The following is a 15,243-nucleotide window of genomic DNA, read 5'->3' as shown; positions in this document are numbered from 1 at the left end:
CATACTCATGTTGTGTAGAATCTACAATTCTTCAAAACCATATAATTTACAAGGCCTTTGTCCCTCTTGGTCTCATTTAATTTGAATCTAGAAAGGAACAAGAGTGAATTAAAGCACACACACACACAGAGCGATCATATGAATGCCAACCCCAAAGTAAGATCAAGTGGATTAGGGTGGCTTATTACCAGGTAAATGTGTGTAGGGTTACACCCACAATCAATTGCTTACAAAATCCACGTAGGCCTCATAGATCAGATGCTTAACCTACATATTTCAGAGGTTGAATGTGTAATGGTGTCCAGGGTACTGCATGCCACCATAATTATTCACAAAATATATGCAGCTAAATTCCCTTCAACACTTCTGCAGCATCCAGCTGAAATTCAGACTCTGTTGGAGAGGAGCAGGTAAGCAAAAACCTTCAGTTGGCTTTCGGTGGTGTATTTTTTCTTGTTGCAGCAACTTTTAAATAGTGTATTTAATCATAGCTTGTATTTTGAGCAGAGCTCTCTATTAATGCCCCATACAAGTGAATCATAGTTAAACTTGCACTATTACCTAAACTGAAGAATAAGAATATGAGATCAAGTTCATATCCTTCTAACCACTCCTTTCTTCGGCAACCCAAATTTATTGCAATTCCTCTACAATATAAATATAAATATGACTTAATCTAAAAATAAGTATCTAAGCGGGTTACATTTTTTAAATAAAACAAGGAATTGCAATATGCATTTCAGTGCTTTGTACAGTCCTGCCTTATCACTAGGAAAATGCTCAGTGTGTGATGATATTTTTTTGAAACCTTTTCTGTTGCTCTGCATCTGCTCCAATAGTGTATGATGAAACAGATATTGTTCTCTGTAGCTGATTACAACCTGGGCCTTCTGCAGTGTCTATTTGAGACCTGGTCGCTACTGATGAACAGGAACAGGTAAGCAAAAATACTTTATTCCATGTCGCTTTTAAATTTATAACTTTTGTCTTGCATTTTATTGGCTTGCAGTCTTAAGTTGTACATTTAACAGGGTTCTGCATTACAGTATTGAAGTAAAATCAAGTAAAAAATGAACAGACTTGCATCCCATTGTATATAATAGTAGGTTTTACACAACACCAATGCAAGTTTAAAGTGTATTTTACCATTTTAAATTAAATTGCAAACATGTTAGCCAGGCCCACACAGTTTAATTGATTGAGTCGTGGAGTGCTGCAGACCCCATTTCCCAGTATCCCAGCAGCAACAGATTCGTCTGTGACAATAGTCCAGGGAACAGGAATTCCCAGCATCTTCAGACTCCAATGAGAACTCTATTTTTGTTAAGTTGTGGGTGAACATATCAGACGACACAGTGATTCTTCAAACAGCTCTTGTTTATTCACAGGCCAGAACAGAACTGAACTGAAGGGTTCAGCCAGCCTGCTTATATAGCCCCTGCCGATCTACGGAGGGGGGGGGGTTGCGGGCACGCGCCCCCACCCGCATCATCGCGGGGCTATCCCAGCCCCGCGAGATTCAGCAGGCTCATGCATATTCATCTCTGGCTCCGCCAGCCAATGGCTGGCACTGGGGGCGGGTCTACCGGGGGGCACTTAAGGTCGGGGCAGCCTGGGGCTCGCCCCTTTTCCTCCTCGGCAGCTCCAGCCTGCTTATATAGAGCTCCACTACAATGCAACTGTAACACTTTCTGTAACTATCCAATCACTGAACGTCACTTTCAATCCCTTATTTGCATATGTGGACCTGAGTGAAAACTATCTACAGTATCCCCCTGCTGGCCCAGGGTGAGAACTTCAGTACATAACAATTTCCCAGAATGCTATTTGGTGTCATTAATTCCTCATTTGATTGATTGTCTGCTTCCATGCCCGCTTATTCAAAGAAAGTCCCAACAAGTTCTGTGGGGCATATTTCCAATAAATCCCCATTATCTTCGGTTCAGGTGTCCAGTTGATACCATACAGCCCAAATTTTCATTTTCTTCATAACCATCTCATTTTCCATCTGAGCTGGTTTGCTGTGACATTGCTTCATTTGCACAGTTGTTGCTCTCCTTCAGTTTGGAACTCAGCCTTTCAGGTGAGGGGCTATCCATTTCACTTTAATAGGTTTAGGTTCTGTGAGCCTTTGCCATAGGGCTTCCCCCCCCCTTAAAAAAAGGTGTCAGAACTCACCATGAAGTTGTGACAGTAAGTTCTTATTTGAGACGTGCTAGAACCACATTCCGGGGACGCAGGTGGCGCTGTGGGTTAAAGCCTCAGCGCCTAGGACTTGCCGATCGAAAGGTCGGCGGTTCGAATCCCTGCGGCGGGGTGCGCTCCCGCTGCTCGGTCCCAGCGCCTGCCAACCTAGCAGTTCGAAAACACCTACGGGTACAAGTAGATAAATAGGGACCGCTTACCAGCGGGAAGGTAAACGGCGTTTCCGTGTGCGGCTCTGGCTCGCCAGATGCAGCTTTGTCACGCTGGCCACGTGACCCGGAAGTGTCTCCGGACAGCGCTGGCTCCTGGCCTCTTAAGTGAGATGGGCGCACAACCCCAGAGTCTGTCAAGACTGGCCCGTATGGGCAGGGATACCTTTACCTTTACCTAGAACCACATTCCAGAAAAGAGCACTGGTTGTAGTAAGCATTTTGTTTGCATTTCATGGAGTCTTTCTGGAAGTGTAGTTCAGACTGTGTTGCTCCTTCAGCCTCCAGTAAGTTGGGCAACTTTGTTCAAGTAATCCTTCCACCAAACAAAAGCTCAGCAAGCTCAGCAAGCTTCTTCATGTTCAGCGGGAGATGCTCTATAATTTACAGCCAGGTATGAGCCAGTACCTTAATCATGCTCTGAAGCAACTTGGAGCTTGAAGTGATATGAAGCAACTCACATACGGTGGGAAAATCCTTACTCATGAGGCGCAAACGGGGGCCATTACCTGTCCGAACCACCTCAAGAATGGGGCTGTTTTTGGCAGTGGTGTGTTTAATCCAACAGACAATCGAGTCAGAAGAATTCCTAAGGAAACGGCACTTGAATCCCCAAGAATTCATGACTATTGTGAGTTGCTTATTCAGATGCATTTGAAAACAACAGGCTATTGCTAGGACAAAATAATTTGTACATATTTCTTTTAAGTGATATTCCAAAGCATTTGCTTTTCACAGAAGCATTTCCGAGCCTGCCTGAGTTACTCCAAAGAGGGCTTGATAGATTGCAATGGATGGATTTAGCTGACTCCAAGGCCAAATGACATATTTTGTTTAATGATTAATGCATAGTGTATTGATTGCGCCTCCTCTGCTTTTGTTCATTACAGCCAGCAGGAGACAAAGGCAGAATCTGGAACTTTTTTCTCTTCTCCTCAGCACCATTGTAACTAAAATCCCCTGTAGCACATCTAGATTTAGAATAGAAGTCTCAATCTGCTGAGCCTTTCTTTATTCTTGCAGAATGAAATCATTCAATATTGGGGATACCCCAGTGAAGAGCATGAGATTTTGACAGAGGATGGCTACTACTTGCAAGCAAACAGAATTCCTTATGGAATGCACAGTTCTGGGAAGACAGGTAATTTTGGAATGTAACTGGTTGGTGTTTTTTTTTAAGGAAGTGTACTGAAAGGATTCAGCATAGCTTAGAGGTTCTTAAGCTTAAAGTTCCTAATTGTTGCAGAAAATAAGCCACATCCAACTGCGTGTGTTTTAATGTTTATTTGCCTATATTCTATACATCAGCACAGCAGCTTGTAACATTCTGAATGCTGATAAAAAATTATCGGGGATAATTTGAACTAAAATCTGAACTGAACATGAAACAGTTCATTTTGTAAGTGGACAAATGTGAACTGGAATTAGTTCCTTTTTGGTCATGTTTAACTTGATCTAGAATTAGTTCCTTTTCTAACAGCCCTTTGCAAGCTATGGAATCTTTCTTGAAAATCAAAGGAATGACTTGTCTACACAGGCATTACTGTGAGTTCTTGATCTGAGTGTCCTATTTTACTTGCTGCATTATTTTAATGAATTGTTTTGCTGGATATTTTAATGATGGATGCTTATATGTGTATTGGGTTTTTGCATTTTGTAAACTACTTAGAGATCTATTAAGCAGTATATGTATTATTATATTAAGTGGCTAACAACAACTCCTACTGAGAACAATATTATCTAATGCCCATTTTGTTTCTGTTCCCCTCCCACCAGGTCCTAGGCCAGTTGTTTTACTGGTACATGGTGTTTTGGGTGAAGGTAGGACCTGGATTATAAATCCTCCCAAGAATAGCCTGGGATTTGCTCTAGCAGATGCTGGCTATGATGTTTGGATAATAAATACTAGAGGGAACAGCTGGTCTAGAAGACACAAGACTCTGTCAATTGACCAAGAAGAATTTTGGAATTTCAGGTATAAAGCACAACTTGTAGCTTGGATAAAACAAAAAAAAAATCCTTCCAGTAGCACCTTAAGCTTGGATAGTTGAGATAATTGTAATAATTACTGTCTCTGAAGTATAACTGATACCAACATATCTTTTTTCCTTCTGTTGTGTCAGAAGTGCTTCAGTCCTGGAAAGACTTCCAAAAAATGGGAAATGGTGGACTATGGTTCCCTTTCTTGTTATTTTTAGAGCCTACATCAACGTGACAAAATGCATGACTTTCTCTATATTCATGCAGGCTGAATTTGTGGAGCTCTGAGATATAGATAAGGATCATAACTAGGAATGTGCATTCACTCTGGATGAATCCTAGATCCTGAACTGAATCAGGCCAATCTGGGATTTGCTGGGAATGTGTAGATGAAGCTCTAGATTGCCTGGGTCTGGGATCACCTGGAGCAATACAAAGCGTGTTCTCCTTCATGGAGAGCACGTGTTGCGGTGGGGGCCAACAGGACACTCCAAAGTTGGGGGCGGGCTAACTGATCGTTGGCCACTGATGCGATTGGGGCTTCCCTTGTTGTTGGGAAGAAATTAATGTTGCCATTTATTGATTGACAGCCAGAAATGCTAAAACTTCTTGCACGAGGCTAGGGCTTCCTCTTTTCGCCCGTGCAGCGGATTGCCCGTCCCTCCCTCCCTAGAATAGGGTTGTTCGCTTTGACCTTGCTATGCCTGTCATGGGGTCGTCTGCTTTGGAGCGGGGGCCTGGTAGGAATTTTGTCCATCTGGCTGATTGGCTGGGGCCATTTGGTTTTTGCCTACTGCGTAGCAAATCGTCACAACTTGTAAGGTTGCGGTTAGGCATTGGTTTATGGTTTGGTTGGTTGAGGGGCATGGATTGGCTGTGCCTGCCCCTCTAATGCTGCTGCTGCAAGGGATTCCGTTAAAGGAATTGGGGGCTAACTATTGCTTGTCCACTCTGTCAAGGGGGCTCGGGCCATAGCAATGAGCTCCTGGTTGCATTTGGGGTGAGGGCAGGTTCCCTGCTCCGCATAACCCCCAAGTGTATTCCCCCATTCTGACTTTCGCATCGTGCGGAATGTCAGTCTGTCCCCCATGGTGGGGGCAGATAGTCGCAACCAATGCCTGGTTGCATTTGGGGTGAGGGCAGGTTCCCTGCTCCGCGTAACCCCCAAGTGTATTCCCCCATTCTGACTTTCACATCGTGCGGAATGTCAGTCTGTCCCCCATGGTGGGGGCAGATAGTCGCAACCAATGCCTAAGCAACCACTCACAAATTTGTATTTTAATAAAGTTGTGGCCAAAATTATGCCAAAAACCTTAAACAAAAATTCTGTGTGATGTGTGAGTTATTGGGGTGGACCTGGGGACCTCGACACGCAAAGATGTCAATGGGGCAGTGGTGGGTGGACAGCCACACGTTTAACTCTCTTAACATTCTTTTAAAGGCACAATCCCATTTAGGAAAGGGAGATCACAGCCCAAATCACCCCAGTTCACCTCATTATTTGGGGCAGAGTCCATACACACCTCTAATAGTGTACTAATGCAACAATAGACTAAGGGGAGAGGAGAAAACTTCACCTGCATTTTTCCCCTGTAATGTTCTATAGCTTCCATGAAATTGCGATATATGATATTCCAGCAACAATAAATTTTATCCTGCAGAAAACTAAGCAAGAAGGATTGTATTTTATCGGCTACTCTCAGGGTGGGACAATTGGTAAGTAATATGAAATGAATAGAATTCATTTACTGCCTGAGCCCTTAATTTTAAAACCTTCTTACAATCCAAAATTTGCATCACAGATATAGTTCCAATCTAATAATTCAGAATGAAAGAACAAGCAGGGACTGAAGTGCTGTTTTTTGGTATTGGTCTTGATGCCTCTGGTTTTGAGGCCTCTCCAAACTAGTGGCAAACAAGTATATAGGAAGATAGAGAGCTGTAGTACCAAGTCAGATGGTTGGTCCCTCCAGCTCAGCATTGGCAACCCTTACTGGCATCAGCTTTCCTGGGTCTTTCCCAGCTCTACTTGAGACACCTGGGTTGAACACATATGACTGTGCTCTTCCACTAGGATAAGACCATTCCCCAGTATGAGAGACCCAAAGACTGAGTGTGCATATTGACTCTGGTTTATCTAGAATAGCTGCTGAATTCTGGAATCCTTTCTCTTTGGCAGGTTTAATTGCCTTTTCACTCAGGCCACAGGTTGCTCAGAAAGTCAAGCTCTTCATGACTTTGGCTCCTATCTACACATTTGTGGGCACCAGTGGACCTGCAGTGCTAATTCTCAATCTTCCTGATGGATTAATGAAAGTAGGTATTTCTCATAGGTTTTTGTAGTGTCTTCATAGGCGCCAAACCCATGGGACCCTGGGGTTCTCACTGCCACCCACTGCCTCTGAGACCGCTGTGGTAGTTAGCCACCTCTGCGTGCTGCCTGCCTTGGCCTGCAGCAGTGGGATGGCGTGAAGCAGTCCAACACAGTTGTCACAGAGGCATCATTAGTGTAGTGTGTGCCAAAGTTGGGCACCCCCGAGTGTGTTAATGCAGTCTTCTAGCATAATCAATTTAGTGATATGGGCAGTTCAGCCCTCAAGCTTATACATTGGTTGGGGGGGGGTCATGCTATACCTGGTTTAATTAAGAGGATTTAATTTCTAAATGCTTGGAAATTAATTCTAAAGAGAATCACCAAGATCTCTCTGTGTGTTTAATTTTACAGCTGATATGGGGGAAGAAAGAATTTGTCTTTTTAAGTAACAAATTGAAAAGACTGATGGCCAAGTTTTGTAGCTATCCAGTAATGGACGAGATTTGCATCCAATTTATGTTCCTTGGCTCCGGACGCAATCCAAATAACTTAAATGTGGTATGTTGACTCTTTATTTTGCTAAACATATTGGCAAAATACCATACTCCAGTCCCCACAACAGCAATATATTTTATTCTAATATTTAAAGATAAATTAACCATGCTTTGGATTGCATATTGAGTAACTAACATGATGGAGTTCAATAGTACATCCTTCAAGTTATGCATGTATAGCATTGGAGACCTAAATGTGTAATTGAGTGACCATGTCTGTACATGTTTGAGCCAGAATGGAGAAGAATCTTTGTGGAAGAGACCCTGGTATATTACAGAAGGGATAAACTATATGGCTTTTGTTGTTTTCTTTATCTGTTGATATCTCATGGGGTAGAGAACTGGTGGCCCTTCAGATGGTGTCAGATTCCAACTCCCATTCATCTCAGTTTGCCTGTCGAAAGGTCAGGGATGAGGGCAGTTAAGAGCCTAAGAAGAACCTGCTGGATCAGGTCAATGGCCCAGCTAGTCCAGTGCCCTGTTCTCACAGTAGCCAGTCAGATGGACAAACCCTCAAGCAGGACCTGAGCTCAAGAGCAACTTGCGTTCAGAAGCTTTATTGCCTCTGTTCATGGAGGCAGAACATGGCGGCAAGTTGCTCTTGTAGTCTAGAGTCAGGGAATGGTCTGAAGACGAGGACTGTGGGATGCATTCTATGGTGCACCAGCTTTTCTCTGATGAAGAGCTGGAGGCGGAAGAGTCATTCCCCTTGTCCACATGTTCAGAAGCAGAGAGAGAGAGAGAGACAGGAGCTGAACAGCTTAGGGAGGAATTACCCAGTTCTGAAATAATGACAAGGGAACCAGAAGGAAGGGGGCAGCTAGTCAAGACGTCAATTGAGAGTGTGGGGGTTCCCCCCCCCATGGACTCGAAGGTCTGAATGTATCAGAGAGCAAAGGAGGCAGAGAGGGGGAGGAACTTCCCATTGGTGCCTTGAATGCTGTGGAAGTTGGAAGAAGGATTCAGAGTAGCCAACTGCCCTCTTTGCGGAGAGCTGTATATTTGTGTTTGCAACATGATGTTGTAATCAAAGGACTATAAACCTATCAACTGCTCATTAATTATTATCTGTCAAGTTCCCGAAGGGAGGGGAGGACATTCTGTGCCAGACATCTAGCAGTGTTTGGAACTGTACAAAGCAGTCACTCCCTATACATCAGAACACAGTGATCTTGTAGCTTTAATTGTAACAGATGAAAAATAGGACATTACAACTTAACTTGTTATTTATTTGTAATCTTTATAGCCCATCTTTTAATTTCAAGAAATTCACAAGATGGGTCTCAAGCAACAACAAAAAATAATGTCTGAACTATGTGACTCATAGATAGCAGCAAAATAACAAGATTGTACAATGGTGATGGGATAAAATCAGACAGCAGCAGACAGGGTAAGGGTTGGCATGGCATTGGATCCCAGGATATTCCACAAGCCCCATGTTGATAGAATGGATCTGCTGCGTTTGGACTGCCCCAAACCTGTTACATGAGAGTCAGCCAGTGTGCTTCAGATTCTTCCTGAGGTGCAAGCTAGGCAAGTAAGGTCTATGGGCGACCAGGGTGCAGATTCCTAGTGGGAAGATACCCCAACACTAAGCTTGTGGGTGCCATGATCAATCATCACCTCAGGTCCCTTATAGCCCCCCCCCCTTATACTGTGTTGATTCTGCCTAGTAGCATTCATGCCCTCATACAAACAACATTCTTCACCTAACAAAGGAAGGCCATAATTTCACAGAGGTAAAGCAAGTGACAATCAGGTTATTTAAGGTTATTTCCTTGCCCTCTCAACCAGTGACCCAAATTGCTTAGTGAATGCTCTAACCCCAGTGTGGGTGGGTGGGAAATTGGCCTTGAGTATCATAGGCAGCAGCCTTATATAAGCTTTCCACTCTTCTTTGCAAGGGCTCATGGGACAGTTTTTCCCCATGAGCCCACTACACAAACAAGATACTGGGGAAAGTTTTTCCGCAATCTGTGGGCCACAGCACTGCTGGGCAAAGGTGTCCTGTGCTTATTGATCATGGAATGATGCTTAAAATAGTATAGTTTTTTTTAAAAAAAAATGCAAATTGGCATGAAACTCACGACCACAATATCCATTTCAATTTCTCAAGGTATTTGGATATTGTATTGCTCTAATGCTTGTGATCTTTTTGCTAGTTCAATTCTTAAAAATATTTCCATACTTATTTCCCCCCACAGACCCGAATAGATGCGTATTTTGGAATTATTCCTGATTATGGTTCTGTAAAAAACATAATCCACTTGGCCCAGGTGAGCTTTAATGCATATTTTTCCTTATTTCAAAATTTAGAGGCCATTTGATGTTCAAATGAATGTTTAACGTGTGCGAATATTTAAGGGTTTTCTTTTTTTAATTTTCAGAAGGTGACAGGAAAGTTACAGTAAATGAAAAACAATATAGCAATAAATGGTATATGACAAGCTGCTACTCACAGGAGCTTTGTCGCTCTGAGTTACTGCTGGTGTAGTTGCCCAGTTAAATGCGATATGCCTCTACACGTGTAGAAACTGAGAATCATAATATGCCAATGAAACCAAAAGAAAATATTCCTAAATAGGATCATGCAAAAGAAGAAATAAAGAGAAACTTTCAATTTCGTTGCCTAAAGAGTAGTTTTTAAACTTCAAACATCAAGTGATTTTTTATTCATTATATCTGAAATGAGTTAAGTTTTAATGTGCACATTGCAGTTTCTCATTAGCTTACACAATCCGGCCATTACTAGGATAGCGAACATTAAGGATTGATTTTTGAAATGATTGTATAAGGGTTCCAATATCATTTACTTATTAATTTGCAAAGTATGCAAAATATTGGTGAAAACAGATTGTATTTGAAAAAAACAGAAAAAAATGAAAATGTTTCAAGATAAAATAATCATATATTTTTACGAAACCACACACAAATTTATGAAAACAGTCTAGGAATCCATTGTAGACTGCCTTGATTGGTTGCACTCTTTAAGTGTACAAAGAAATACACAACAATATAGTTTATTTACATATCAATTGCTCGAAACTTATAGCAAGATCTTTGTTGACTATATAATCATATTATACCATATAATACAATATTATTATTATTATCCTTCCTCTTGTAGGAGCCTGGGATGACTATCTATAGCCATGAAATACAACCAATATAATCGCAGCCAAAATACAGTAATCACAAGAATAAATGTTCACATCTATCTATTTAAAGAAAAGTTTTCACAATTTTTGCAGGGATTAGGGACAGGGTTCTTTGTGTATGTTATAAAGATGCCTGCATTAAAAATTTGAAAATTCTGTACTTTCCCCTTTATTTTATAGGTTTTTAAATCAAGAGAACTGAAATATTTTGACTATGGCAGTAAGAACAAAGCTATATACAATACGGTAAAGAGTTAAAGAAAAGAAAAGTTCCAGGAGTAAACCAGGCATAAATCCGGTGACGGTTGGGTGGGGCCTTGTATGCCTCCTTCCAGCACCTTCTGCAGCCAAGCTGGTGCCGAATGCATTGCTCTACTTCCCTTGGACCACATTAGTGCAGCCGAGATGGTGGTCTTATTGTCTGGGCAGCCCAGGACGCCCATACCCACTGCCCAGGCCTGTGCCTCAAGGAGGTCACTTTGGTGCTGTTAATGCAGTGGTTGGACTTTACCCCTGGAAACACACTCCATTCTCTCCCAAGACAGATGGATACCAGCACTGTAAACCTAGACCCCATCCCTCTCCTGGTAAAGCCTTGATGCTTCGCACTATTCCTTGTGCAGCCATGCCTGGACACATGGCTGAGGTCCCGGATTCCACCAGATAGCACTGGCAGTGGAGAACCAACCGGACTCCAGCACCTCGGCCAGCATGCATTATTCCAACCAGCTGATGCTGGTACCCACAGCATTTTCCCTTGCTTAATAAATTTATAAGATTTTATAGTCAAGGGTGACCACCCTGGCATTTATGTGGTTAGAGATCTTCTTTTCTTTTACTTTGAAATCGTATTATCCTTTTCTTACATCAAAATTTTGCTTATTCCCAAGGAGATGTGTTTAACCTCAGAGCAGCAGAAGCAAACTCAGTTTTATTCCTATAGTCATGGTGGTGCTATGTTTGAAATGCTTTAAAAATATAAAGCTGCACATGTTCAGCATGTGTGTGTTTGTGTGTGTGTGTGTGTGTGTGTATATATATATAGTTTCAAAACTGTTATCTTGTTTGTAGAAGCATGAATGTAGAAGCAGCTGTGAAGCCATGCAATGGCAGTAGGAAAGAGATATTCAGAGAACTTCAAAACTGAAGTCATATGGGCAGCTTTCTAAAGCCTGCTCACTGCTACCCGAAAGACAATTAAGTCCAGAGCCTAAATGTGCCAAGCTGAACCATTGCTCACTTTAGCAGACATGCACATTAATCCTGATACACATCCTCAATGTCATTGTACATCCCACAATGTTGGTATATCCTATGCTCAATCCAGTCAAGCAGTTGTCCTACACATAAATCAAGAATGCACAGTAAACAATTAATATGTGACATTAATACAATGGAGGAGAAAATCTGATACTAATGCTCAAGGAAGCATTTTCCAGAAACATAGGTCACACATCCCAAAGTTTTGATGGTCCTGCATATGACAGACAGCTAAGAAAACAGGTAAAATCTAAGATTGGCAGATGAAGACCGTTTTAATCATTCTGATATTTTCATCCACAGACCACTCCTCCATTCTATCAAATCGAAGACATGGTTGTGCCAACTGCTGTGTGGTATGGTGGACATGATATTGTAATAAACAGAAAGGACATTCAGCTGTTGCTTCCTCGAATCTCTAATTTAGTTTTCCATAAGTATATTCCTGAATGGCAACATGGTGATTTTTTATGGGGTCTGGATCCTCCAAAGAAACTATACCCTGATATATTCTATCTTATGCAGAAGTACAAATAAAATGTTATGAAAGTCACTAACTGCTTATATTCCCTGCGATTGTAGACATTGCATTGGGTCTGTATGATTTGTATTTATGGTCAGTTTCTTAACTGCTTTTTGTTTCTATTACCTATTGCTCGTCATCTAATAAAATCTACCTTTTGGCATTGACACAATTGGTAGTGGAATTCATTGACCTTGCATTGCGTGGACAGGCGGAGTCCCCAGATCCCACGCGGTTCCCCCGTCATGTGGAATAACGACTCAAGACAACATGCTATGGGATTAAATTGGCCACAACTTTATTAAATTTCAAATGTGGGTAGACCTTGGCTCAGGCATTGGGCATTCTCCCTCCCCAGTCCCTAGCTGGGGACCTAGGGAGCATCAGGGTTATCCAGTGTGTGTGTGGGGGGGTGGGCCGGCTCTGGAGAACATATGTTCAAGCAGAGATAGCTGCCCCCGTAACGCCGCCGCCGCAGGGGAGAGCAATGATGACCTTTCGGCGTACGGTCAAAGCCTCCCTTCAGAAACCCCTTTAATGGGGAACCCTGGTATCGCCGCCGCAAAGAGGAAGATGGACAAAAGGATTCCGCCCAAGGCCTGATACCGCCAAAGTTGTGATGTTTTGCTACGGGAAAGGCGAAACCTGCCAATGCAGGGAAATTCCTTTCCGACCCTTTAACAGCGACCTTAACGTAGCAGCGCCCGCATACCTGTGAAGAAAAGTTAACCTGCAAAACCTGTGAAGAAAAGTTAACCTGCAAAATAAGATATTAAGTGAGGGTGGGTAGGGTGGGAGAAGCTCTGGAGCCAAGAGAGGATTCCCAGGTAAGATCCTCCCTCTATTCTGTGGGCAGGTAACCCCTCCTCTACCTGGCCTGATCTCCTTGGCAACGCTTCCCCCAGGTGGGATTGGACAACTGACTGAGGTAGGCGGAGACCTCCATGTATCCCACCTGAGGGAAGGCAAAGCCAAGCCTATGCTGTTGGAGCCGCTCCAGATCTAGGGACTGCACGTGTCCACGCAAAGGGCGCCCCCGTTTTAAGCGGGGAGCGGTCATTGCAAAAGTATACTTCTCTCTGCAAGGGCCTCATCTTTTAGCCACAGCATAGATGTTTCTTGCTGTTCCTTGTAGATCAGTGGTTCTTAACCTTTGAGCACAGTGCTCATAGGCCCTTTTTAGAATCTGATGAAAGCAGTGGAGCCCCTTTGCAGAATTCTTTTCACAAAAACAATTTTCTAAGGCACAAGAAGGAAATAAAGGAAGGGAGAATAATTTTTGGTGCCTGGTTGATGGGGCCCCTAAAGTTCATGCATGGAAGCCTAGGGGACCATGGCCTAAGGGTCCATGGTCAAGAACCCCTGCTGTGAATCATTGTCCTGACAAGGAGATAATGAGGCTAGGGGTGGGAGGTGGCACACAATTTCCTCCAGCAACTCTGAGATTACATCCAAAAACGTATTGTGTACCCTTGGATGCAGTTCATCAGGCCCTGGAGATTTGAATTTATTTAAAGTAGCTATGTCATTGTCCATGGAGAATCACAAAGAGTCGGACACAACTAAACAACTAAGCAACAACAAAGTAGCTAGCTGTTCCCTTACTACCTCTTTCCTGTCTTGGGCTGTAGCTCCCTCTTTACATCATTTATTCTGCTATCCCCAGGTGGCCATGCAGGAGTTCTGTGTGTAAGGGGATTGTACAAAAGGCGGGGATGTAGGACCGGTGAGTGTAGGTCAAAATGGGTGCAGAATAGAAGACATAAGTGGCTTCAAAAACAAAACGTTGGGAAGGCCAGGTGTGAGCTTAGAAGTTGCACAGGGTGCTAAAAAGAAGCACTAGGAGGTTAATGTGAGGGGAGGTGGTTGGTGACTAGAGTGAGTAGGGTGAGCAGGGGGGCAGAGCCCCCTAGTTAGGCAAAATTGCATAGAAACATGTCAGGTCAGATTGACACTAAATTACTGAAGAATGTTCAGGAGCATTTTTTTAAATGCAAACAAATGTGAAGAACTGAAACTGAGAATGAGAAAATGCGAAAATGAAAATAATCTATCCCCTTGGCAAGGATTCTCTCAACCTGTGATCTGTGAGCTTTATTTAGGTGGTCTGCAGCAGACTAGAACACTTTATCAATTGATTTCTACAGAACTCTATGGCATGCAACTATAATACATGAAACTGCAATATAAGGAATAAACGAAGCCATCAAAATATAACGAACAACTATCACAGTACAGTACAATTGCAGTCAGAGGCAGGAAAAAGATAATTAAATGGTCCACCAGAAACCTCAACTATTTTCAAGTGGTCCATGGTTGGGAGTTTTGAGGACCTACTGTGCTGGGGTTTATGCAGATTTTGAGAGGCTTTACATTTCTGGTACCAAAGCTGGGGAGGATAAACTATCTATGGTCTTTGTACGAATACCTCCCTCTCCCCCTGCATTTCATAGAAAATATTTTTTAAGTTTGAGAGGTCCATTTGCCCTCCTAGGCAGGCGGTTTTACAGATGAGCTCTGAGCCGCTCTAGGTAACCAGCGAATGGCAGGCCAGATCATCTGCCTGCCACATATTGGCCTATGGCGGCAAGAGGTCTCGGGCATTTCCCTGGGCAGGGAACCAACTGACCGATAGGGGAACTTGGTCCTGTGTTCAGTGACAGGATAAATTGCCTCTTCCTTTTGACTTTTGGTTCAAAATGAAAAAAATCCCCCCCAGATGGCCAGGATTTCCTGGGTGTATGGCAGACCTATTAATCACTGAAAACCACATTCTCAGTTAAAACCACATTTTAAAATGCTGATATAAAATTTATATACCAATTAATATAAAAATAAACCTCTAGGTGGGTTACATTAAAACAAAAACAAGGAAAAAGGAGAAACAACAATATACATTATAATGCTTTGTACAGACTTATCATTAGGCAAATGTTGGGTGTGTGATGATGCTTTCTTTCTCAACTGTTTTCATAGTTTCCAGAAGCTTCTGGCTGGTTGCCCTGGAACGTATAAAGAGAAGGAAAGTTTCTTACAGTCC

General features: G+C 42.7%; 1 protein-coding gene across 7 annotated transcripts; it reads left to right on the top strand.

The window, feature by feature from the left end:
* Positions 1-242: 242 nt before the first annotated feature.
* On the top strand, positions 243-12,375 carry LOC309370844 (lipase member M-like). 7 transcript variants are annotated; one of them, XM_081913007.1, is made up of 10 exons: positions 243-410; positions 871-937; positions 3,438-3,555; positions 4,191-4,389; positions 6,001-6,110; positions 6,574-6,710; positions 7,120-7,266; positions 9,467-9,538; positions 10,601-10,666; positions 11,984-12,375. In XM_081913007.1, exons 3-10 carry the CDS (start codon positions 3,534-3,536, stop codon positions 12,215-12,217), a joined length of 987 nt encoding a protein of 328 aa, XP_081769133.1. In that variant the 5' UTR covers positions 243-410; positions 871-937; positions 3,438-3,533; the 3' UTR covers positions 12,218-12,375. The 7 variants fall into 7 exon arrangements, with proteins under 7 accessions (XP_081769133.1, XP_081769132.1, XP_081769134.1 ...); XM_081913006.1 differs by having other exon boundaries at positions 840-937; XM_081913008.1 differs by lacking the exon at positions 871-937.
* The last annotated feature ends 2,868 nt before the right edge of the window (positions 12,376-15,243 follow it).

Source organism: Podarcis melisellensis (assembly GCF_964234715.1).
Source record: "Podarcis melisellensis genome assembly, chromosome: 5".
NCBI lineage: Eukaryota > Metazoa > Chordata > Lepidosauria > Squamata > Lacertidae > Podarcis > Podarcis melisellensis.
Note: the sequence above shows the minus strand (reverse complement) of the source record. Positions and strands in the feature narration are given on the sequence as shown.

Bases quoted from the DNA above. Each gene is read 5' to 3' on its own strand.
- LOC309370844 (XM_081913002.1), top strand. From the start codon at position 2,899: ATGAGGCGCAAACGGGGGCCATTACCTGTCCGAACCACCTCAAGAATG. The intron at 7,267-9,466 runs GTATGTTGACTC...TTCCCCCCACAG, and splicing joins ATCCAAATAACTTAAATGTG to ACCCGAATAGATGCGTATTT. The intron at 9,539-10,600 runs GTGAGCTTTAAT...TTTATTTTATAG, and splicing joins ACATAATCCACTTGGCCCAG to GTTTTTAAATCAAGAGAACT.